Consider the following 21,015-nt stretch of genomic DNA (forward strand, 5'->3'; position numbering starts at 1 on the left):
TTAGTTGCAGCAGCAGACCTGTTGATCACAAGGTCAGTTAGGTCTCTCTGATTTAGTAGTGCAGGCGGTATGACTTACGGAATTGCCGCGACCGGACTTGGAGTTGCTGCAGCACTTGAGGGCAGAGCAGTTTTCGCCCTTGTCGCCGCCCTTGGAGCAAACTCCCGCTGCAGAACACTGACGACGGTCAAGCGCGACGTCGAGGCCGTCATGCTCAACGACGGGGTTGGGGGTGGCAACGGCCAAGGTGGCGAAGAGGGCGACGAAGACGGTGGAGGCACGCATTTTGGCTGAGTGGGAGGTTGGTTGATTCCTGCTGGAAAGAGGGTTTGTGTTTGTAGTGAGAAGTTGAGTGAAGTACTTGAAGGCTGATGATGAGTCTAAGCTGATGAGAAACAAGACGATGGAGGATGAGATCGACAGGCCTTATATAGAAGAAAACAGATATGTGACGAACGTCGATCCGGGTGATCGCATTAGACGGCAGCGCCGAGACAGGACATCTTTCCATCGTCCCCACAGCCACAGGTGTCGGCCCAGGCTGCTGGGAAAACTCGTCCAGTCTCACTCAGTCTCCGCGTGCATCCTAATCCCTTCTCTGCCAATGACCAGGTGCATGATCCCTCCCGTAAGGATTATGAGGCCCGCGTACAGCGGACACGACTCAGCTTTCGCGGCACAATACGAATGCAAAAAAGTGGCCGGTTGCAGTTGCCAGCCAATTTACCAGGGCAAAATGAAGCCGTAAAATTCACCCATCCTGGCCCTACCGTAGTGGTAAAACGTCAGGACTCATTGCGGCTATCCTCGTTTCAAGCTGTACCAGACCACGAGTCAGGTAAGGGTGGGCAGGTTTGGTCCCTGGTACAACGCTCGCGTGGTTGCGGACGGGGAGGGGGAAACGCATGGGTAGGGAGACCTGCGAATGGGGCATCTCCAGCCAAATGTAGCCAAGCTCTTTTCGTCTGATCAACGGGAGTAATAGGCAACCCTGAGTTTATCTTGAGTGACATTTAGACTTTGGCCCTCAAAACTGACCTGCAACCTCTGGGGTCGTTTCAGGACTTTTCTAGAGCAAAAGAAAGAAGAAGCCACGCGCGGCAGACGCACATTTCCGAAGTTTAGAATCGTTTTACTACAGTCCGTTGCACTGACAGCGTCCAAAAATCGAGTTTTTACCCCCCTAGGGTGGGGTTAATGCAAACCCATGCTAAACTCCGTTTTTTTCGCTGGGAAAATTACAACGGTCGCATTCAGCTGCATTTAGCCACCGTATCGTCAAATCTACTCATTTCAACGCGTCAGTATGGCGCCACGTCTCTCAAAACTCCAGCTGAGGAAAGTTAACCTACTTCTTCCCTCTGTTATTCAAACCGACGAAGAAATCGCAGAGGCGGTTGGCTGTAGCCAACGAACGATTCGACGATGGCGTCGTCGATTCGACATAACTGGCGAGGTAGAACAATACCCTCGAAGGCGTGAAAGCCAGCAGAAGATGGAAATACAGCATCGGAACGAACTTCTCGAATTATTAAAGTATCGTAACGACCTCCTATTCGAAGAGATGCAAGAATTCCTATACGAACAGTTCAACCTCGAAGTCAGCAAATCAACGTTGAGCCGCCACCTCCACGCAGCTGGCTGGACGAGAAAGAAAGCCCACATAATTGCTTCACAACGAAACCCAGAATTACGGTACGATTGGTTATATCGTATACGTCGATACCACCCAGAACAATTAATATTCGTAGACGAATCAGGCGTTGATAAAAACACTGGAAGAAGAAGGACGGGTTGGGCGCCTAAGGGTCTGACGCCAACGCGGTCAGTTCCCCTCGAGCGAGGTCAACGGATACAACTGCTGCCAGCACTCGCAATTGACGGTATCGTAGACTTGCTGGTATATACTGGATCGACGAATGGCGAGGGCTTCTCTGCGTGGATACAGCAACTTCTACTGCCAAAGTGTGGAATATTCCCTGGGCCTAAGTCAGTGATTATAATGGATAATGCTTCTTTTCACCGGCAAGGGGATATACGGCAAGCGTGTGAGGCCGCTGGCGTACGCCTCGAATTCCTCCCGCCGTACTCACCTGACTTTAACCCCATCGAGGAGTATTTTGGCGACCTCAAAAAGCATGTAAAAAAGACATTCCGTACGTGGAATACTAACGAACTAGACGAGCGTGATTTTGCTGAGTTTCTCCGCGACTGCGCGCTTGAGGTTGGGCAACGTCTCCCACAGATAGCTGGGCACTTCCGTAACTCATATATCAACTTCGACGGCACACAGGATATCTTCTGTGACGCTATGACGAGTAGCGATATGTATATTGAGGCAGGAGGAGAGTTGAATCCACCTCTTGTAGTAAATAGTTGTTGAACTTGTAGTAGGAGAAGTAGGAGAAGAAAAACATGAATAATGCCTGTATTTACAACCTCAAGTCAGGCCTATAGTGAAATAAATCGTATCCGTGGCGTATCAAAGTGCTCTGCTACCTACCTAACGGTCTTTGGGTTGATCCTCCCGGGTGTTGCAGGGCAGCTCACATCCACAAGCAAAGCTTTCCGCTAGCAGTAGTCGCTGCTATTTATCCTAGTTTAACCTCCTCTTCCTCTTGGGTATAAGGCGACGATATATAGTCTGAGACTTCGATCGGATTTTGTTCGGTATTAGGAGGAAGGATTGGTGGCGGCGGCGAGGAGACGAAGAGGTCTAATTCTAGTTTCTGGTTAGTTGACGCCGTCACTTCCGTCAATATTACTCACCACCTCGACCAAACTCAATATCGCCAGTTGGCAGCGGTGAGGAGATCCTACCCGCTGGAACGCTTATTTCGCCTACTTTACTAGCGCTTCGTTCGATATTGCCTGTTTCTCCGAATCGCTCGTCAAAAAGTCGGTTATACACTTCGTCTTCAACCTCACGGTCAACTGCTGGCTTTTTCGTTGCCTGTACGAGTGATTGTACAGCGGCGAGAGGTTCGCTCTGTTGGAGGTAAAATTGCTGTGTTGTAGTGAAAAGTTTGATCGATTTTCTCACTGCTGCGGTAAGTTGTGGTGAAAACCCTACCTCCTTGAACCAGCTGTCTGGGTAATCACGAATAACGCGGAGACTGACTATTGAAGCCTTTAACGGAGTAAATTTCACTTCGTCAATACCCAACTTCTTGCCGTTCACAGCTAGAAACCACGAAACGAACTCATCAACTTGGCGTGTTGCTTTTGAGGGCGAATCAGGAACAACTGGCGACGAAGAACGAATCGGAGCCTCTACTTGCCGACGGGCAGAGTAATCACCTGACTGCGGTTGAAATTGAGGCTCAAGATCCCAATATTGGGGCGGCATCGTTGGCGGCGGCAACTTTGGCCAATATTGCGTTGGGCCGCCTGGCGGAGGTAGGCCATAGAAGTTGACTACTGCGCTATTATTATTGGCAGTATTTGCTGGGTCTTGTGTGTCTGAAAGCCCTCTATTAGCAGACTTTTCACCTAGGCTATTTTGGCCTCCTCGATTTGCTGATTTATCGGGCTTTTTCATATCGCGTTGTTCACGCTGAACAAGATCAACAATTAGGCGGGCAGGCGGGTTTGATATTGATACGCCTTCCTCGCCCTTCTGAATAGCTTCTTGCCACTTCTCGAAATCAAATACGGTCAGTTTATAGTGTTTTCTTGCGTTGACCCAGCACCAGTTAACTGTTGGATCAGCTGACGAGGTATTCTGACAGGTTGCTGAATCGTTACACTGATTATGGCGAAGAAGGTCTCGAAATAACTTCCTCTTTCGATCGCCTTCTGTTTCAATCGCTTGAAGCATCGTATTTGTTACAGTCTGACGTTGACTAAGTCGAGACGGTCGCCCTCGTGGTGATCCTACGCCTTCTAGCTCTCCTACTGCGGCTACAGTAGGAGTGACAGAGTAGGCCAGTTCAACATCGAGAAGAACCTCACCAAGGCGACTATTCTCGATAATTTGCTTCGAAATATCATACCATGGAACAACCGGCCAGTTGCCACTGTCAACAGCGAATTCTTCGCGGTATACAATAGTTACTGCTTTTAATCCTATTCTTCTCCAGGCGATTTTCGTGGTAATCCAGCTCTTCTCGATATTATATTGTGCCCTTAAACGGGCGTCGATTCGCTTCGCCAAATCCCTCTCGATTTTCGACCACTGGATAATCAACTTATGACCAACTTCGCTCTCCTCGTCAAATATCCACTTGTATATAGTCTCAGGAAGCTTTGGCGGCGAGCGACCGCCTGAGAAGAGAGGAGTATACGTAACAGTTAAATTGATTGACTGTGGTTGCGTTCGTCGAGGAGTTGGGGTATCAGGTAAAGGCCGTCGACCAGGCCTTGCCGGCGTAACAGCAAAAGGATCCTCATCGAGGTTGAGGTTATATTGAAGTCGCTGGCCCGGCGTTGACTGCCCAATAGCTTGGTGTTCATAGTGGCCTGCCGGTTGGGTTTCCTCGACTTCGTCAACTTCGAGGTTTTGTTGAGTTATTCCTGTCTCTGTTTCTGCTAACTGAGCAACCCTCTGGGCTGGGGAAGGGATCACCACTACCCGACGGCGTCGAGGTGGCTTAACTGGGGTCTTCGCTGGCTCTGACGCCTGCGCCCTCGCCCTCGCCCTCGTACGTACGATAACTACCCTCGACGGCGAGCCGGTTGTTGTATTCGTCTCTAGGGCTTTTGCTGTTTTCAATCGCTTTCGCTTCGCCGGCCCAGTGGTATTATCAATTGAGGGGGCCCGAGCCCGCCGAGGAGGCATCACGAAAAGCTTTTCACGAGATATTGTAATTTACAGAGATTTCACTACGTGGGCCCCACGAAAGTGGCCCAATTGGGCTACAGTGGCCAGTTTACACCAGTTGGGCCAGTTGGGCCAGTTTGACCCCTGTTGTGATAGTTTACTGATTTTCGGGGTTAATAGGCTAAATTCCGATTTTTGGACGCTGCCAGCGAAACGGACTGTATGGTGCGGTTGTTTGGGTTTACCCTATTGGATGGCGCGCCGCGTATCTTAATTGTTTAATTCCACGTTTGCCAATTGCACTGGATTCTACCTTTCGTAACCCTAATCAATGTACTGAAGAGATGGGCGCCGATGGGAAAACAGTCTGCCGCGGCAGTGTTGCTATTGCTTTGCCGTGTTGTACCCACAGTTCTGCCAACCTTAAGAAGCGCGGCCGAAATTGACGAGAGAGGGGCTTGACCAGTAAGAGCCCTTGGGTCGGCTGAACGACTGCCTAGTAGGGAAAGACGCAAACAGGGGGCGGGTCTTCGGCAGCTTGTAGGATGGATTAAACTCTGATAAATGATATTGAGAAGAAGACAGTCAGTGCAGTTTGTCGCTAAAGAAGGGTTACGCACAACTCCCTTCAAAGTCCTTCCGGGTTAGCCGTCTCGACGGGTTAGCACCTTCATGCGACGAGCGATATTAATGACTGGATCGTGACAGTTACCCGCCTGCATCTTTGCCCAGAGGCGTAGGGGTGTGAACAGTTGAGAAACTTTATCGAAAGTCTCAGCCACCGCGGAGGCCTAGATTTAGCATGCGTAGTTCACGGAAACATCCAGAGAGGCATCAGCTTTCTTTTTCCTTGTCTAGGATTTGGCTTCGGAGTTGTCCGCTCTTTCCGCTGCGCGGGGAGCCACCCGACGATGGGCGGGTCAAGCGGCAAGTTGAAGTTTGTTCAGCTTCGGCCAGGAGGTCACGGGTCTGTCTGATTCCAAGAGAGTTTCCCTGGTATCGCTTCCACTTTGAGATAAAGTTAGACCCGAAGCCTCGGCTCTGGTTCTCGTTCAGACGACGCACTATTTGGGATTTCTTACGGCGTGAGGACTTTTCTTTGGGACAGCTCGGAGCCGCAGACTCTGGTATCCATAGAAGTAGCGTCATGACCATTTTCTAAAGCCATGAGGGCATGATTACAGGAGTTAAAGTTTTCATCTACGTGGCTTTTGCTAAACGGTTTAAATTGTTCAGTCGGTGCAAGCAGCAACCCTTTACTCTACAGATTACCATTTTATTTCACTCCCGCTCTAGAATTGACGACTGAAAATGTGCAAGGGAATTATATTAATGGCTGCTAAAACTCAAATACTAGAAAACTTTATCTCATATTGAACCTCGAGGGATTTTGTTATTACGCTTGTTACTAACTACCTAAGTCACACATCACAACGTGAACTAGACTACGGCGGTCAGCTCGCTGTGGCCGCAGGTTTTAGGCTTATTGAGTGGGTAATTTATTAGACTGTTTCCATAAAAGTTTATTTGCCATTATTCCGCTCTGTTGAGCTTGAAAACAGGTCACTGCTCAGATTCCAAAACGAAGGGTAGCTCCAAAGAAGCAAACTCTATTCATTACTCGTTTCTTGATACGAAATAACGACGCCGCATAGTAGCACGAGTCATCGCCGGGTAACATGTCTAGACCGAAACCGAGAATCCTTTATTCCCCATTAGGTATATATTTCATTATTTCTTATTTATATAATATCGCAACCATCACTCACAAACTTGATACTCGGCTAAGTCACAAGACGGACGGAGTCCTCCGCAATCACATTGTCACGGCATCGGGATATCGGGATATTGCTACTCATAGTCGTTAGCTATGAAAACTGACTTTCAGTAATGCTACGGAATGTATCATCGCTAGCGTTACAAAAACCCACAGGCCGACTTGTGGCATATGAAGGTCTAGACTTTGATTCAAAGATCCCGTAACACCAGATGGATTCCGAACTAGGAATGGTCTTTGTACACTCCAATTTAGGGTTAGAAGTGGGCAAGTCTATAGAATTGACCAACCCGGGCCTCTGGATGAACGAGGCCGTGCAAATATACGCATCCCTTCCACCACCACCACCATGTCTGCGTCTCAACTATACACCAAACCTAGCAGTAGGCAAAACTTTCCCATATAGTCAACAAACCACAGAGAAGCCGTCACATACGACCATACCCATTGGAGAACTCGGGATCCCGTCCGCTCTCCCATAGATAAGCCAATGAGGGCCGGATTAGTAGTTGGGTCGGTGACGACCAGCGAATACCTGGTGTTGTATGTTTTTTATCTTTCCCCGATTGGGACAGAGTCGAGGATCCTGAACCAGATTCTCGCTAGTCGCTAGCGACCCAACTGGGATGCCTGCCCTCACACACTTAGTTTTCGGGTCGAAGGCGACCAGCGAGTAGCCGCTTGCTTCTTTGGCTGGTCGCCTTCGACCCGAAAACTAAGAGTGCAAGGGGCAGGCATCCCAGTTGGGTCGGATATCAACAGCGAATACCTTGTATGTTTTTGTCTTTTTCATGCAGGCAATTTTTCTTGTTCTCGCCGTTGTCAATATTCTTTAGTAAAATGATTCATCTGTTCACGCACACGAAGCTCAAAGTTCGTATCAGGCACAGGCAGCATGCTAATATGATGCTGGACGGATCCTGGTGAAAGGCCACTTGCATTGCAACCATTTAATTAACTGGCTGGGTTTACTCGTACTCTATATTTAACTAGCAACTTTTAAACCTTTCTTCCATTATTGGGGGTTGTAAGCATGTCTCAGCGGAGTTGTCAAAGGGGGAGCCTTTTCGTGGCCGGTATCAGCCACTTTCCCGCCACTTGCAAGACTCAAATCTCTTGCCTTTCTCCCCCCCTCTCTCTCTTGTTTTTCTTTCTTTGTGCTATTCGGCAGCTGGGTACTCTATGTGAGTTCAGGTAGATATATTCAACCTCAACACTCACTGGAGGGAGTAACTTGGAATGTATATACAAGGAAATAAAAAAAAAAATAAAAAAAAAAAGAGGAAAAGACACGAGCGATCTCAGTTTATGGTCTCAGCCATTGCAGTCATGATTACAACACATGATGGTTAGCCTGCTGCTTTCCCGATCAGGCTCAGGCAGAAGTCTCGCGAGCTGACCACTATGAAGAACTCTGTACAATAGTCCTTGCCGATTTTCTCGGCATCATCCGCGCCTACGTGAGCAGTTCTCGACATACTGCTACTGGACCCCTATCATCCAGCTCACCCAGCTTACACACCTAGTCCGACAATCCATCTAGATCATACTGCGATTCGAAGAGTTCGTTAGAACATTTTGGCCGAAAGAAAAGTGAGATAAAGTATTCTATAAGGTCTATGGTAACCGGAGGAACGAAAAAGAAAAATGCAGAGACACAAGCCAAGTATTGCTGAGGCACGCTGGACACAATATCCAAAAGGTTCTTTGCACCCTGAGCCCGAACTCGAGAAAAACATCATGTCTGTTGGAACGATTCTGGCTTGTACTGACGCTCTGAAAAACTATTGAATAAAGCAGGGCGTCGTAGTGCACAACTATGTAGGGGAACGGGATGCCTCTGCCGTTGGATTAAACGGGAAGTAGCATTCTCGTCAAGTCTATGAACTAATCCTCGGTCCTCTTAATTTTTTATCATTGCACTTGTTGCGATAGTTGGAATACGGAGTCGTGTGGCACTTCCAGCCACACGCCCGCCAGGCTGAGAGGCCCAAGCCTCCCAGACCCACGTGACAGGCCAAGGGGGAATATCCCCACCTTCTAGTCAACAACACCACTTTTAACTATCATAAACCATCGATTAGAACCAATTTACTATTATTTATTATTAACGAACGGAATTCCGTTTCACCCCCTATAAAACCTATACTGATTAGTAGTAAACCTTATAGTTGCTATTAATTTAGTTAACTTTATAATTACTACTCTGCTACGGATAAACCGTAGATTAGCAAGGTTAATACTAAAAGAGACGACTTCTTAAACTAGATACCTAAGCCTAGGTAAAAGTAGGGATTTCGTACTAACGAGAGAAGAAGCGAGAGTAACTAGGATCTACGGAAACTAGCAGAAGAAAGCTTCTTTTCCTTAAATCTACTAGCAATCCGATTATTCAAGTAACCTAGGGACTACTATGCTTACCCTAGGCAGGATAAGGTTAATCGCAGCTAATTATCGCTAGCAAAAGCGTTCTATTACGCGTTTTTAATTACTAGAAGAAGAGACCTACCGAATCGACGGTCCTCCAACCTCTTCACGCTATAAAGGCGAAGATTCACGAATCCCACAAGGGATAACAACTTCCCTAACTATAACTATCCCCCACGCGCGGTGCTAATCACAAGGCGCCTACTAGTTTCTTAATAAATCCCTAGACGAGGTGCTAACCGCGAAGCGCCTGCTATAAGAGACCTCCCTACTAGAAGAAGAATATACTAAAAAGTAAGCAGAAACTACTAATAGTAATCCGCCTATATAGCTATACGTATACGCCTCCGAGGCTATAGCTTAGGAGAAACGCACGTAGTTATAAGCGTTATAAGGCTAACTATCTACTAGATTTTAAACTTCCTAATAGTAAGGAGCGAAGCCTAAAGCGAGAAAGAGAGATTTACGAGAGAATCTACGAATAAAGCGAAATTTATAAGAAGGATCGCCTGTAAGCAGCGTTACTACTAAAAGCTAATTAATAATCTCTATCCTATAGAGAATCGAAAGTATAATCGATCTAGTAGTATAAGGTAACTAGGCAATCGACCTTATAAACGCTAGCCTATAGCAACTAGGTTCCTATATAGGTTTCCTACTTAAGACTTATAAGAAGAGGAATCTTATAAGCCTCGAGCTATAGAACGAAGTTTCTCCCGATTTTGCCGACTAGTTAGAAGAAGACTTCTAAAACATACCTCCCCTAATCCTACGATTCTTTAGAAACTATTTAATTAGTAACAGCGTTTACGTCAAAATAGATAGTAAGAAAATCTCGAAAAACATAGCATTAGCCTTTAAAAAGGAAGAATTCTACTACTAGTCACCTTAAGAACTCGAACAAGGCGTTAAAAGATATTACAACCTAAAGGCTTTAATAAAAGACCCCAAATTCTATGAAGAGATTATAAGACTGGCAATAGTAGCTAATAGCATAGGAGGAAGAGTCAAACTAACCCTATAGCTACCTTCTCTATAAGAATAACAATAGTAGTAACTACTATACCGACCGCTATATCCTACGGTCTCTCCGTTAATAGACTTTTAACTATATAAGTTAATAAACCGTATCAGAAAGCAATTAACAAAATTTGCAAAACTATACTTTAACGATATAAAATATAGCAGCGATATATACGATATACTTAAAAAGAAGATGTTAGTATTTATAGATCACTATAGAATGCTAGGAATTTATACCTCTTAATATAACAAGGCACTTCCCCTAATACTAAAAGAAATAGCTAAAACCTACTTCTACGCCTCGATTAAAGTAATTAACCTATAGCCTAACTTCGAGACTATGATTAACTAATTAAAATCATACTTCAAGACTAGGGAAAGGTAATAAGTATACGTTACGTAGTAGAATATAACTACTCTTCCCTAAATCATTCGCGATAACCTTAGAAAGACTAAATCGGAGTATTTTGACATACTATATAATAAATTAAGCAAGATTTAGCCCGGTTTGCTATAACAAGATTATAACAACCGATCCCTCTATACCTAACTTCTATACGCTTATAAAGATATTCTAGAGTATATAATAGCGTTATTTATACCGGCTAAAACATACGAAAGACTTTGCAGCTAATTAATCTCGTCGATCGAGACAGCTACCCGTCTTAACTAATAATAATTCAACACAGTAGCTAACCTACTAAAGCAGTACTAAACCGATAGAACTTTTGTTAGAAGTATAAGTATATTATACTTCTATTTTACTTATTTATCCTATTTAGTCTTATCTAAGACTTAGTAGGACTTACAAAAGTAACTAGCTAAGAATGGCTGCTTGCTAGTTTAAACATATGACATTCAGATCCCTATGGAATACTCTCTTTAACCTTATCTAAAAGTCTATTTAGTTAAAGAAGATTCTAGTCTGATTTATAAGCTGCTTTATAAGCTAGTTGACGTATATACTTACGTATACTAAACCTAGCTTATAGCTTCCTATATTAGCTATTATAGGCGACGTTATACTACTATATAACTAGCCTAATTCTCTCCCTTAGCTAGCTATTAGTTCCTCAACCAACTCAGCTTCAATATAAGCCTATACATTCTTTACTATTAAAGCCCTACTTCATAAGTACAAGTTCCCTTACTCTAATACCCTGTTATAAGGATATCGTACTATCTACGAGATTTCTACCTACCGTTCCAACAACTTTTAACAGTCGAGGGCGTTATTTACGATATAGTCGTTTATTACGAAGTCGATTATTATAAGGAAGAAGCCGTAACAGACCCCTATTACCGCTAACGCCTAAGAAGTACTACGTATATAGAAAACCTAACTGCTAGTCAACTAAACATACTATAGAAGAAAGACGAAAAGCGTACGAGAAGTTTAAAACTACTTAATATGCTTAGGATACGTTACTTCTAGCATATAGCTAATTTCTCGTCTAATACAAGGGTTTCGACGGGTTAGACCTATAACCTACTGCCGAAGACCCCTAGCAATACTACTACGTAACCGAATAAACTAGTAAAAGTAACGAAGAGGAAGAGACCGGTAGCGATAGTTAATTCTAAGTTACTACTTATTTTACTATAATAGTAATTAACGGTAATAAGATCGCTACGATCCTAGCAGACTAGTTAACCCGCTATGCTATTACGAAAGAAGACCTCTTCTATAACTAACTAAAACCGAAAAAGCTACCTTCGCAATTCATACTCAAGGGACGCTACTCTGCCTAGAACTTCTAAGGGATTATGCCCGACTCGGGCGTAGCAGGATTCTTAACCGCTAGCTACCTATAATTCGTAGCCTTATAACAAATTTACGAAGGAATTATATTAAATACTAAGGCGGCTAGTAGCGTTATAATGAAATTTAGCGATAGGATACTACTAGAGTCTATAAAGACTACTAAAATACTAACGCCGTTTAGAAGCGTTAAATTTTACGTTATTGTTGGAACGGTAGGTAGAAATCTCGTAGATAGTACGATATCCTTATAACAGGGTATTAGAGTAAGGGAACTTGTACTTATGAAGTAGGGCTTTAATAGTAAAGAATGTATAGGCTTATATTGAAGCTGAGTTGGTTGAGGAACTAATAGCTAGCTAAGGGAGAGAATTAGGCTAGTTATATAGTAGTATAACGTCGCCTATAATAGCTAATATAGGAAGCTATAAGCTAGGTTTAGTATACGTAAGTATATACGTCAACTAGCTTATAAAGCAGCTTATAAATCAGACTAGAATCTTCTTTAACTAAATAGACTTTTAGATAAGGTTAAAGAGAGTATTCCATAGGGATCTGAATGTCATATGTTTAAACTAGCAAGCAGCCATTCTTAGCTAGTTACTTTTGTAAGTCCTACTAAGTCTTAGATAAGACTAAATAGGATAAATAAGTAAAATAGAAGTATAATATACTTATACTTCTAACAGTTATTAAGACTAATACTCCCTTCTTTATATACCTAGGAGATATAGACCGATTAAAGGTCTACTTTAACAACGTTACGAATACCTTTATCTAAGGAAACAAGGTCGTACCTATTATTTGCAAATAAGGCTACCTATAGTTATTACTCGATAAGGAGAAACTACTCGCCTAAAACTACCTTACAGACGCTAAATTGCGACGGGTTTACCGTCGCTTTAGACACCTATCTATTTAACGATTATATAAAATACTCTAGAAGGCTAGCTACCTAGTTAAAATTATAGTAATTAAGCAACTATCGAAAGTCTACTATCGATACTAAATATACATACTAGCGCTATCACGGTTTAAATTTACGTTACGAGACGATTACGAATTTAACTATAAGGTTATCGCCGACATAATATACCTTAAAGGTAATAGACCGGTCTTCTATATCGTCGATACTGCTACGGCGTTTAACGCCGCCTAGTTCCTTAAAGACATTTCTACGAAAGCTACTTAGGAAGCCTTACGCCTCTGCTAGATAGATATATATTAAAGACCCCTAGACTAGCTAGTTACCGACGCTAGAACAAACTTCTACTTAATAGAATTCCGAAACGTAGCGAGAGGAATAGTAATTAAAATCAAGGAAATTCCTATAAAAGCCTATAATAGTATTAGGAAAGTTAAACGATACTATATACCTCTAAGGAAGGCGTACGAAATCATTAAAGTAGAAGACTTAATAATTACGCTAGAATTAGTATTTTAAATAGTAGTCAAAGTAGTTAATAATACTACTAGCCTAAACGGAATAGTATTAATACTTTTAGTATTTAGCTTATACTTATAAATTACCGACAATTTACTACTATCTCCTAAAGTTATAAGGTAGGCGAAAGCGATTAAGAAGGTAATAAGCAAAGTATATAAACTTTACGCAAGGCGATAAGTAGTAGAAGCTATCGCTACTTGCAATAGCCTTAATATAAAGCTAATTATTAATTTACTACTATAGTTATAAGTATAAGTATAACGCGAAAAGAAAGGCTAGACTAAACTATTTACTTTAGTAGTTATAAATAGCGAAACCTATACTATCGATATGCTACGTAGTCCGAAGACCTTCTAGTCTACTATAGTTAAACTATACTACGAAGATCCTGATTAACTACTTAATTCCATCGCCGCGCTAGAAGAAGAAGAACCCGAAGCTAAGATACCGTAGTAGGAAGTAGTACGTAACGAAATTATCGTCGCTAGCGGAGGTAGTAAACCAGACAAACCGCAAGAGGCACCGGAGCTACCGAGAAGACGCCTAGGCAGACCCCGGAAGAGACCACTACCAATCGCCTACTTTATAAAGGAATTTAATAATAACCCGGATTATTAATAAATATTCCTATCGATTAAGGAGTAAGTAGACGAAGAATTAGTAATTAAACTATGACGAGAAGGTATTATTACTATACTAAGCAAACCGTTCGAATAGTTAACTAAATAAGAGATTAATAGCCTTATCGCTAAAAGAATATTTAAATTTACCTAGTTTAATAAGAGAAGGTACTAGAACGTATAAATCTTCTAATTTCGTATCGTTAACAAAGTCAAGGGTAAAATAACTAAACCCTATAAGAAATCGAGACTTATAATACAAGGTTACGCTGACGATAGCAAGAAGGCTATATTAACCTAATCGCTAACGATTTAGTAAGCAAGTTAATAGCTAATTCTATTAATTACCTTGTTATTCCTACGAGAAGGGAAATAACTATAGCTTCGAGATATTATACAAGCCTACGTTTAATCCTCTATAAGGCTTAATTATACTATTCTTGCCTACTTACCGAAGCAAATTCAAGACTAATACCTAAAAGGGACTATTATAAAGGTTATAAAGCCTCTATACGGAATCGCAGAAGCTAGAACCTACTAGTAGGCAACGTATTATAAGCATTATAGAGAGAATCTCTAGATAGTTACTTCTTCGTACGATCTATACCTATTAATCTTATCTACCAAAAATCTATACTTTAGCTATATTAGCATGCAAACCGACGATACCCTCGGTTTATTAGACAAGGCGTTCTTATAATTAGAAGACAAATAGTTAGAAAAAATAGCTTTTATAATAAAAGCAAAGAATATCCTTATAATTAACAAACCCTTCTAATTTAACAGAGGGATAATCGCGCTATTAACTAACAATTCGATTAATTTAAGGTAAAAGGGACAAGCTAAGAAGTTACGATATATTAAGACTACTAAACCTAACCTAAAATAGCAATATGTCGAATAACGCGCTAGAGGGGCGTATATCGCGTCAATTTGCTAACCCGAGGCTTATTTCGATTTATCTACTACTACCTAATACTAAGACCCTTTGCTAGAAGCGATAAAAGCACTAAATCAACGGATTCGATAGTAAATAGAATCGCCTAACTAAGGAATAACGTTTACCTTACTCGACCTTATAATAGCTAAGCTATTTGTTTTCGTTAACAAGTCGTTTGCTAATAACTATAACCTCTCCTCCTAATTAAGGTTTCTAATTATCCTAGCTAACGATACTTCTTCTAATAATAATAATAGAGAATTTACGATTTATAATAACCTTATTTATTATAGCTTTATAAAAAGTAAATAAGTTACCTACAGCGTATTAGCGTTAGAGATCTACGGGATAGTCGCTAGCGTCGATATAGCTTACGCCTTCGCTATAACCCTAGCGATAATTACTAACTACCTTAACCTATTAACGATTTAGACAGTTATCTATACCGATTCTTATTCGCTATATAAGTATCTCGTAAAGCTAGGCACTACTAAAGAAAAGCGACTTATAATCAATATCATAGCGTTAAGATAATCGTATGAAAGACGAGAACTATAAGAAATTCGTTAGATTAACAGCGAAGACAACCCTGCTAATACCCTTACGAAGAGCAAACCAAATCAAGCCCTCGAGAGATTCGTTAATAGCAATACGATAACGATATGTATAGAAGGATAGGTAACAAGACCGTAACTACGGGAGAAAGTAAGGATAGGAGGCCGAATTAACAAGGAGACGGAACTATATAGGGATAACGTATTCCAACCGCTTCAACACCATAAAAAGAGAGTTTCCAGTGTTGCGATAGTTGGAATACGGAGTCGTGTAGCACTTCCAGCCACACGCCCGCCAGGCTGAGAGGCCCAAGCCTCCCAGACCCACGTGACAGGCCAAGGGGGAATATCCCTACCTTCTAGTTAACAACACCACTTTCAACTATCATGAACCATCGATTAGAACCAATTTACTGTTATTTGTTATTGACGAACGGAATTCCGTTTCACCCCCTGTGAAACCTACAGCACTATTTCGTATGAAAATCATCAAACAAACTAATACACCTGACGTGATATTACGGAGTTTCTTTCTTCACAGTTTAACTCTTGCGCGCCATATTTACTTATTCCTTCACTGGCAGATGTGCCGCCCTTCAAAAGCGTACACAAATTTTTTATTAATTCACTCTTAGTAGCATAAAATGTTTTTCACTGTTGACACAAAATGGGGATGAAATGATGTTGTTATCAAATATCAACATCCTGCCTGCCATAAGCCGTAGCAATCGACGAGAACCAGTGTTCTAGAACCGCACCCGTCAGCTTATCGAAACACATACAATGCATGACTCTATACCGAATCCCATCACAGGGTGCTATTCCGCACTCCCTCGAGTATGGATAGATAGTTTCAGCAATGACTCGCCGCATCAGACAAAATTTCAACTTCCGCACTTCAAAACATGCCTGTCTACGCAACTAGCGTTACGCATCCAGGCGAATACTTCCTGGCGTATCACTCTCTCCACATTCATTTAAACAAGTAAAACTAAAAGATGCGGAGAAACGTGTAATCATGTTGCGACATGCCTGTAGTCTACATGATCTAGAGATGTAAATAAACTCTGAGGTATCGTGGAGAAAAAGCAATATGCAAAAAAAAAAACAAATGCATGTGGGTCCGGACACCGCCGTGGCGGAATGACCGAATGACCGAACGGCCGACCTGATAACCGGCTCAAGTAATACTCCGGTGCAGATAAGTCCAATGCTCGCAAACGCCGAGTAATGCTCAAAAGTGTCCAATGCGGAGGAAATACAAAAAAAAGGAACAAACCGCCCCATCTTCTCCCCCTCTCCTGCTGCGCTGTGCAAAACAGCTACAACTTCTCCATGAGGTTCTTCCTCACAGTCCACATGCGCGCGCGTTTGCCGTACACATACATGGGTATCGAAAACAATAGGAAGATGAGCTGAATAACACCTAACCAGATGAAAACCATCTTGGGACCTTCGTCAGTGATCCAGTGCGTAACAAAGAGACTGAAAACGAGGCCGTGGAAGATGTTCTTGCTGAAGTTGAGCGTGACAAGCGCCTCGCCCGCATATTGACGGTAGCTGTCTACGCAGAAGGTGATGGACGTGGTGGAGCCCAGCGTGCACCCAAAGGAGATGAGACCGAAGAAAACAGTCGGCACGATCCAGTGGTCGCGTTCTTCCGCAGACCAGCCGAAGCCCATGAGGCCGATGACAGTGGTGACGAGCACAGGGGCAGCCATGACCAATCGGAATTCGGGCTCGTAGAGACCGCCATTACGGCGGGCCATGGCCTTGACGATGACGTCGCTCACTTTCCCGGCTACAGCGGTGCCGAGGATGCCGCCGACGAAAGGAGAGAAGTAAACGAGACCGGTCTGCAAGGCGTTGAAGTTGTAGGACTCGCGGTTGCGATAGATGAGTGCCACAGACTCGGACACAACGATAAGCCAGCCGACAGAAAGAGCGTAGACAGCGGAGGACCACAAGACCGCCGGGTAGGCGAACAGGACGAAGGGCCGGAGCATGACCTTGAACCAGTTGTCGTGGTTGAGACGGCCGTTCCAGATTTTGAGCTGTTCCACAAAAGAGCGAGCGGGCTGGTGGCGGAGGGTGTGGGTGTAGGCTAGGGCCTTTGGTGGAGAGGCTACGTTCGTGGGGAGAGAGTCGCTTTCGAGGGCAGGGGCCTTGGCGAAGTAGTCAGATGAGGGAGAGGTGGAACTGCCGGAGGTGCGTGAGACGGGTTGGGGGTTGGGTAAAGGAGGTTCATTCGCAATGGTTGGGGTCGGTAGGTTGGCAGCGGAAGCCTGTTTTTCAGGGTCGTGGGCTTCGTCGGCGCGTTCCGAGTTCGGGTCTGGTGCAAAGCCCACGTGGAGGTCCTTGTGAGGATGGGAATGAGGAGACTGCGGCGGAGCGGAATCGGCCTCTTCTTCGGCCTCCCCTTCAGCTTTGGGGGCCTTGGGTAGTTGGGGGACCTCATGGCGGGATGAAAAGCGGTGTCTGAAGCTCGGTCTTCTCGAAGGCTTTCTTGACTTGGGAAGAGGAGCGCGATCCCAAAATGTTTCTGGTACGAACAGAAACAGGAGAACACCGCACAAAGCGACTACAATAGCAACGATCCTGGACAAGCATCAGCTTACGATACGCAGAGACGGGAGGGAGAGGACTAGGGCTTACCAGAATACCCAACGCCAGCTAAGGCCTTGAATGATTACGGCACTGATGAGTGGAATTAGGTTCTTGCCGCCGAGGAGAAGCAGGGTGTAGATGCCTATCCGGAAGGCTCGCTCATGGAGGAAGAAAATTTCAGCAATCGTTGCTGACGGAAGACACTCGACAGGGCTGACTGCAATTCCCTGAAAAATTCTGGCTAGGATGAGAGATGTGAAGTTGGGGGACAACGCTGCCCATATGGAGCTGGCGATAAAAATGACGGCGCTGAAGAGGTATACGGGCCTCTTGCCGTACAAAATGGCAGTGGGCGAAAAGATGACAGATCCCAAGCCCATACCCATCATGTACAGACCAGTGGTCAAAGAAACTGTCTCGGTCTCGATGTGATAGTCCTCGGCGACATTGGTGAAGCCAGCAGCGAGAATAGGGGTCATACCACCACCAACCATGCAGTAGAAGCCGAGTGACAACAGAGCGCAGTCACGTCGCCAGGCAGGCCAATTCAAGGGGTCGTTGGCAGACTCCTCGGGCTGGGGGTTGAGAATGATGCCATCCTTGGTCGTCTTCTTGGATTCCGGTGGGGCCGAGTTGGCGGGGGATCTGCGGCCGGAGGGCGTTTCGGCCGGCTCCGGAAAACCAGTAGGGATGGAAGAGTGAGAAGTCCTGGCGGGCGCATTGCGCAAGCCAAGAGGCTCGTTACGATGGCTGGCCAGGAGAAGCACAGAACCTGGGGAACGTCAGCGCTGGACTTTGCAGAGACCGACGAAAGTGGGCTTACCGGGAACTTCGATAGTCTTGGAGTCGTTCAAAACTCCCATGCTCCATTTTGGGGGACCAGACTGTTCGTCTTCCGAACCGTCGCCATGCTCGGGGTTGTTCCCAAAGACACCGCCGAAGCGGCTTTTCCACGTGAGGATACCCGCCATGTCGACGTTCTGGAAAAACTGCGGTTTTGATTGCAGGCCGCCAAGACGCAACCACTGACTCCTGTTCCAGATAGTGTGAGTCTACAGTGGCTGTCAGGTGTGCGTAAAAGGACGAAAAGCTGAGAGAATGTATGCGGGCACCCGAGAATTGTAAGGGTGATGAATGGTAGGGCTGTGGTCCCAAGTTCGGTTGAGGATGGCTTCTGGCTCAGACGTGCATCAACAGATGAGATAAGGTTGCAGGAACCCACGGACTCGGGTGAATGGAGGTGCAGGAAGCCGAGTAAAGCAACAGAGGGCGCGTTCCGTGGTTGCCGTTGCTTTGAAGCAAAATGCGCGGGCTGAGATGTCAAAGAGAAAATTGACGGAGGGGCCCGAGGTTAAGTGGACTTTGATGAGATTGTATTCTATGGCGATTGTTGATGAAAATAGCGGTGGAGGGAGACTAGATCAACAACAAGGACAACAACAACAACAACAGTCGCATGCAGCAAGCCAACGGCGGGGGCGCAAAGGGGTTCAAGGGCCGTGCGGAAGCGATGGCGTCAGATGGCCAGGGCGCCGTTTGACGGTGATTAAATGATGGCTGGAGGTAGCGTCTCAAGTAGGGGCAGGCGACCTAGAGATCAAGGATGAACCTCGAGTTTTATGGCGAAGCCAAGCATAACGACAGCGGCAGATCAATAGTAAGATATGTTGTTATGGCCAGGAGTAACGACCATGGAAGGTGAGCATGGGATGAAATGAGGAGAATAAGCAAGCTGCGGTCAGGATTGACAGGCTGGCGAGTCAAGAGTCAAGGCTCTCTGCGTCGTTAGTTGGTGGAGTGTGTATTTTTTTTGGCTGCTTTGTTGCCTTGAACGCTTGTGCTTGGGATGTGTGTGCTGCTCCGCCGCGCCTCGGGCGGATACCGAAGGGGTGGTGTGTTTGGTTGGGCTTGGGTGGGAAGAGGATGATCCACTGGATAAACTCGACTGACAGACAGATAGGCAGGTGACTCGATGCTGGGCCTTGATACGGAGAAATGGATTGCTCCAAGAGTCTTGGGGTTGGAAGAGGTAAGAGAGACAAGCGGCGCAAGATGACCACATGCCACAGCACGTTGCATATGTGACCCCGGCTCCAGATCCAGGACCCCTAAAAGCGAGGCTAAGCCCCATGGTCGGGTGCTCAGCTCGGTGCACCATACACGATTGAGGACGGGGGTTGGGGTCTGAATCTGCAGCGAAAATCACCTCTCGTTTTTTCTCCACCCAATTTTCGACGAATTGGTGCTTTTGTGTGGACCGTGGCGAACAGAAACGGTGACGCCAAGTTTGCGTATATGCTTTACTAGGTAGGTAGGTAAATACACTTACTGGGTGCACCTTCCCCTCTTCAATGGCGCACATGCCATGGTGTCACGGTGCTGAATGTTGCGCGTCAGTGTTGTTGATTTTTTTTTTCTTCTTTCGGTATGTATATTTTCTGATGTAATCTTTAAGCGGACCAAAATGTCCAGCACGCACACACACACACACACCAGACTTGGCATGGAGGGCTGGTTGAGTGGATGTTTGTTCTTTTATTGGGCTGTCGCAGGTGGTCGAAGAAAAGGAGTGAGGCAATCTACCTGGCGGGGGAGGAATCAGTGCCTGGGCGCCAAGATACAGACCGCTTGCCGCAGTTACCGTGGGTGTCCCTCCTTTCCCCCAAAAATGTGTGCAACTCTACTATAGCAAGGAAAGTGAATATACCAGTAGGCAACCTACCACCTACCTACTAATTGAAGCACACCGTCCCCTGCCTCCCTTGCAGAACATCCGATTATGTCATCTACCGCCGCAACGCCACAACGTCATTGTGCGCCCCGGGACGACCTCCGTCTCCATAAATTCAGACCGCCTTCCCCAATGACGGCCCTTTCTGATTTAAGCGTGACCCGATTGTCGCGACAGCTCCTGTCAAATCTAAGATGACACTGGGACCGCCCTTGAATACCAGGAAAGATCTCTCTGGGGAACCGAACAGCCGCCCGCTACTACCTAGCAGAAACGTCGCATTCTATTCTGGGTCCAGCATTATCTTAACCGCCGTATTGGGTATCCTCGACCCTTAACACCCTCTGTCTACTGATTACCGAGTA

The 21,015-nt window shown here is 45.0% G+C and overlaps 4 protein-coding genes across 4 annotated transcripts, besides 1 other annotated feature; 1 reads left to right on the forward strand and 3 right to left on the reverse strand.

Annotated features, from left to right (window-relative positions):
• On the reverse strand, positions 1-285 carry CTRU02_207735 (uncharacterized protein; the record flags this gene model as incomplete). The annotated part of the gene is made up of 2 exons (XM_036727401.1): positions 1-18; positions 79-285. 2 exons carry the CDS (start codon positions 283-285, stop codon positions 1-3), a joined length of 225 nt encoding a protein of 74 aa, XP_036580767.1.
• A 1,279-nt stretch (positions 286-1,564) lies between these two features.
• CTRU02_207736 (TPR domain-containing protein) lies at positions 1,565-2,383 on the forward strand (the record flags this gene model as incomplete). Its single annotated transcript, XM_036727400.1, has 1 exon — positions 1,565-2,383. One exon carries the CDS (start codon positions 1,565-1,567, stop codon positions 2,381-2,383), a length of 819 nt encoding a protein of 272 aa, XP_036580766.1.
• A 208-nt stretch (positions 2,384-2,591) lies between these two features.
• Positions 2,592-4,780, reverse strand: CTRU02_207737 (uncharacterized protein; the record flags this gene model as incomplete). Its single annotated transcript, XM_036727399.1, has 2 exons — positions 2,592-2,722; positions 2,770-4,780. 2 exons carry the CDS (start codon positions 4,778-4,780, stop codon positions 2,592-2,594), a joined length of 2,142 nt encoding a protein of 713 aa, XP_036580765.1.
• Positions 4,781-6,899: 2,119 nt separating this feature from the next.
• Positions 6,900-7,019: a sequence feature (Protein overlapping with rRNA (CTRU02_207738, KAL0938007.1) was converted to a misc_feature.).
• Positions 7,020-16,634: 9,615 nt separating this feature from the next.
• CTRU02_207739 (major facilitator superfamily transporter) lies at positions 16,635-18,890 on the reverse strand (the record flags this gene model as incomplete). Its single annotated transcript, XM_036727398.1, has 3 exons — positions 16,635-17,910; positions 17,968-18,691; positions 18,743-18,890. 3 exons carry the CDS (start codon positions 18,888-18,890, stop codon positions 16,635-16,637), a joined length of 2,148 nt encoding a protein of 715 aa, XP_036580764.1.
• Between the last annotated feature and the right edge of the window lie 2,125 nt (positions 18,891-21,015).

This window comes from Colletotrichum truncatum (assembly GCF_014235925.2).
Source record: "Colletotrichum truncatum strain CMES1059 chromosome Unknown Contig_0004, whole genome shotgun sequence".
In the NCBI taxonomy this organism is placed as follows: domain Eukaryota; kingdom Fungi; phylum Ascomycota; class Sordariomycetes; order Glomerellales; family Glomerellaceae; genus Colletotrichum; species Colletotrichum truncatum.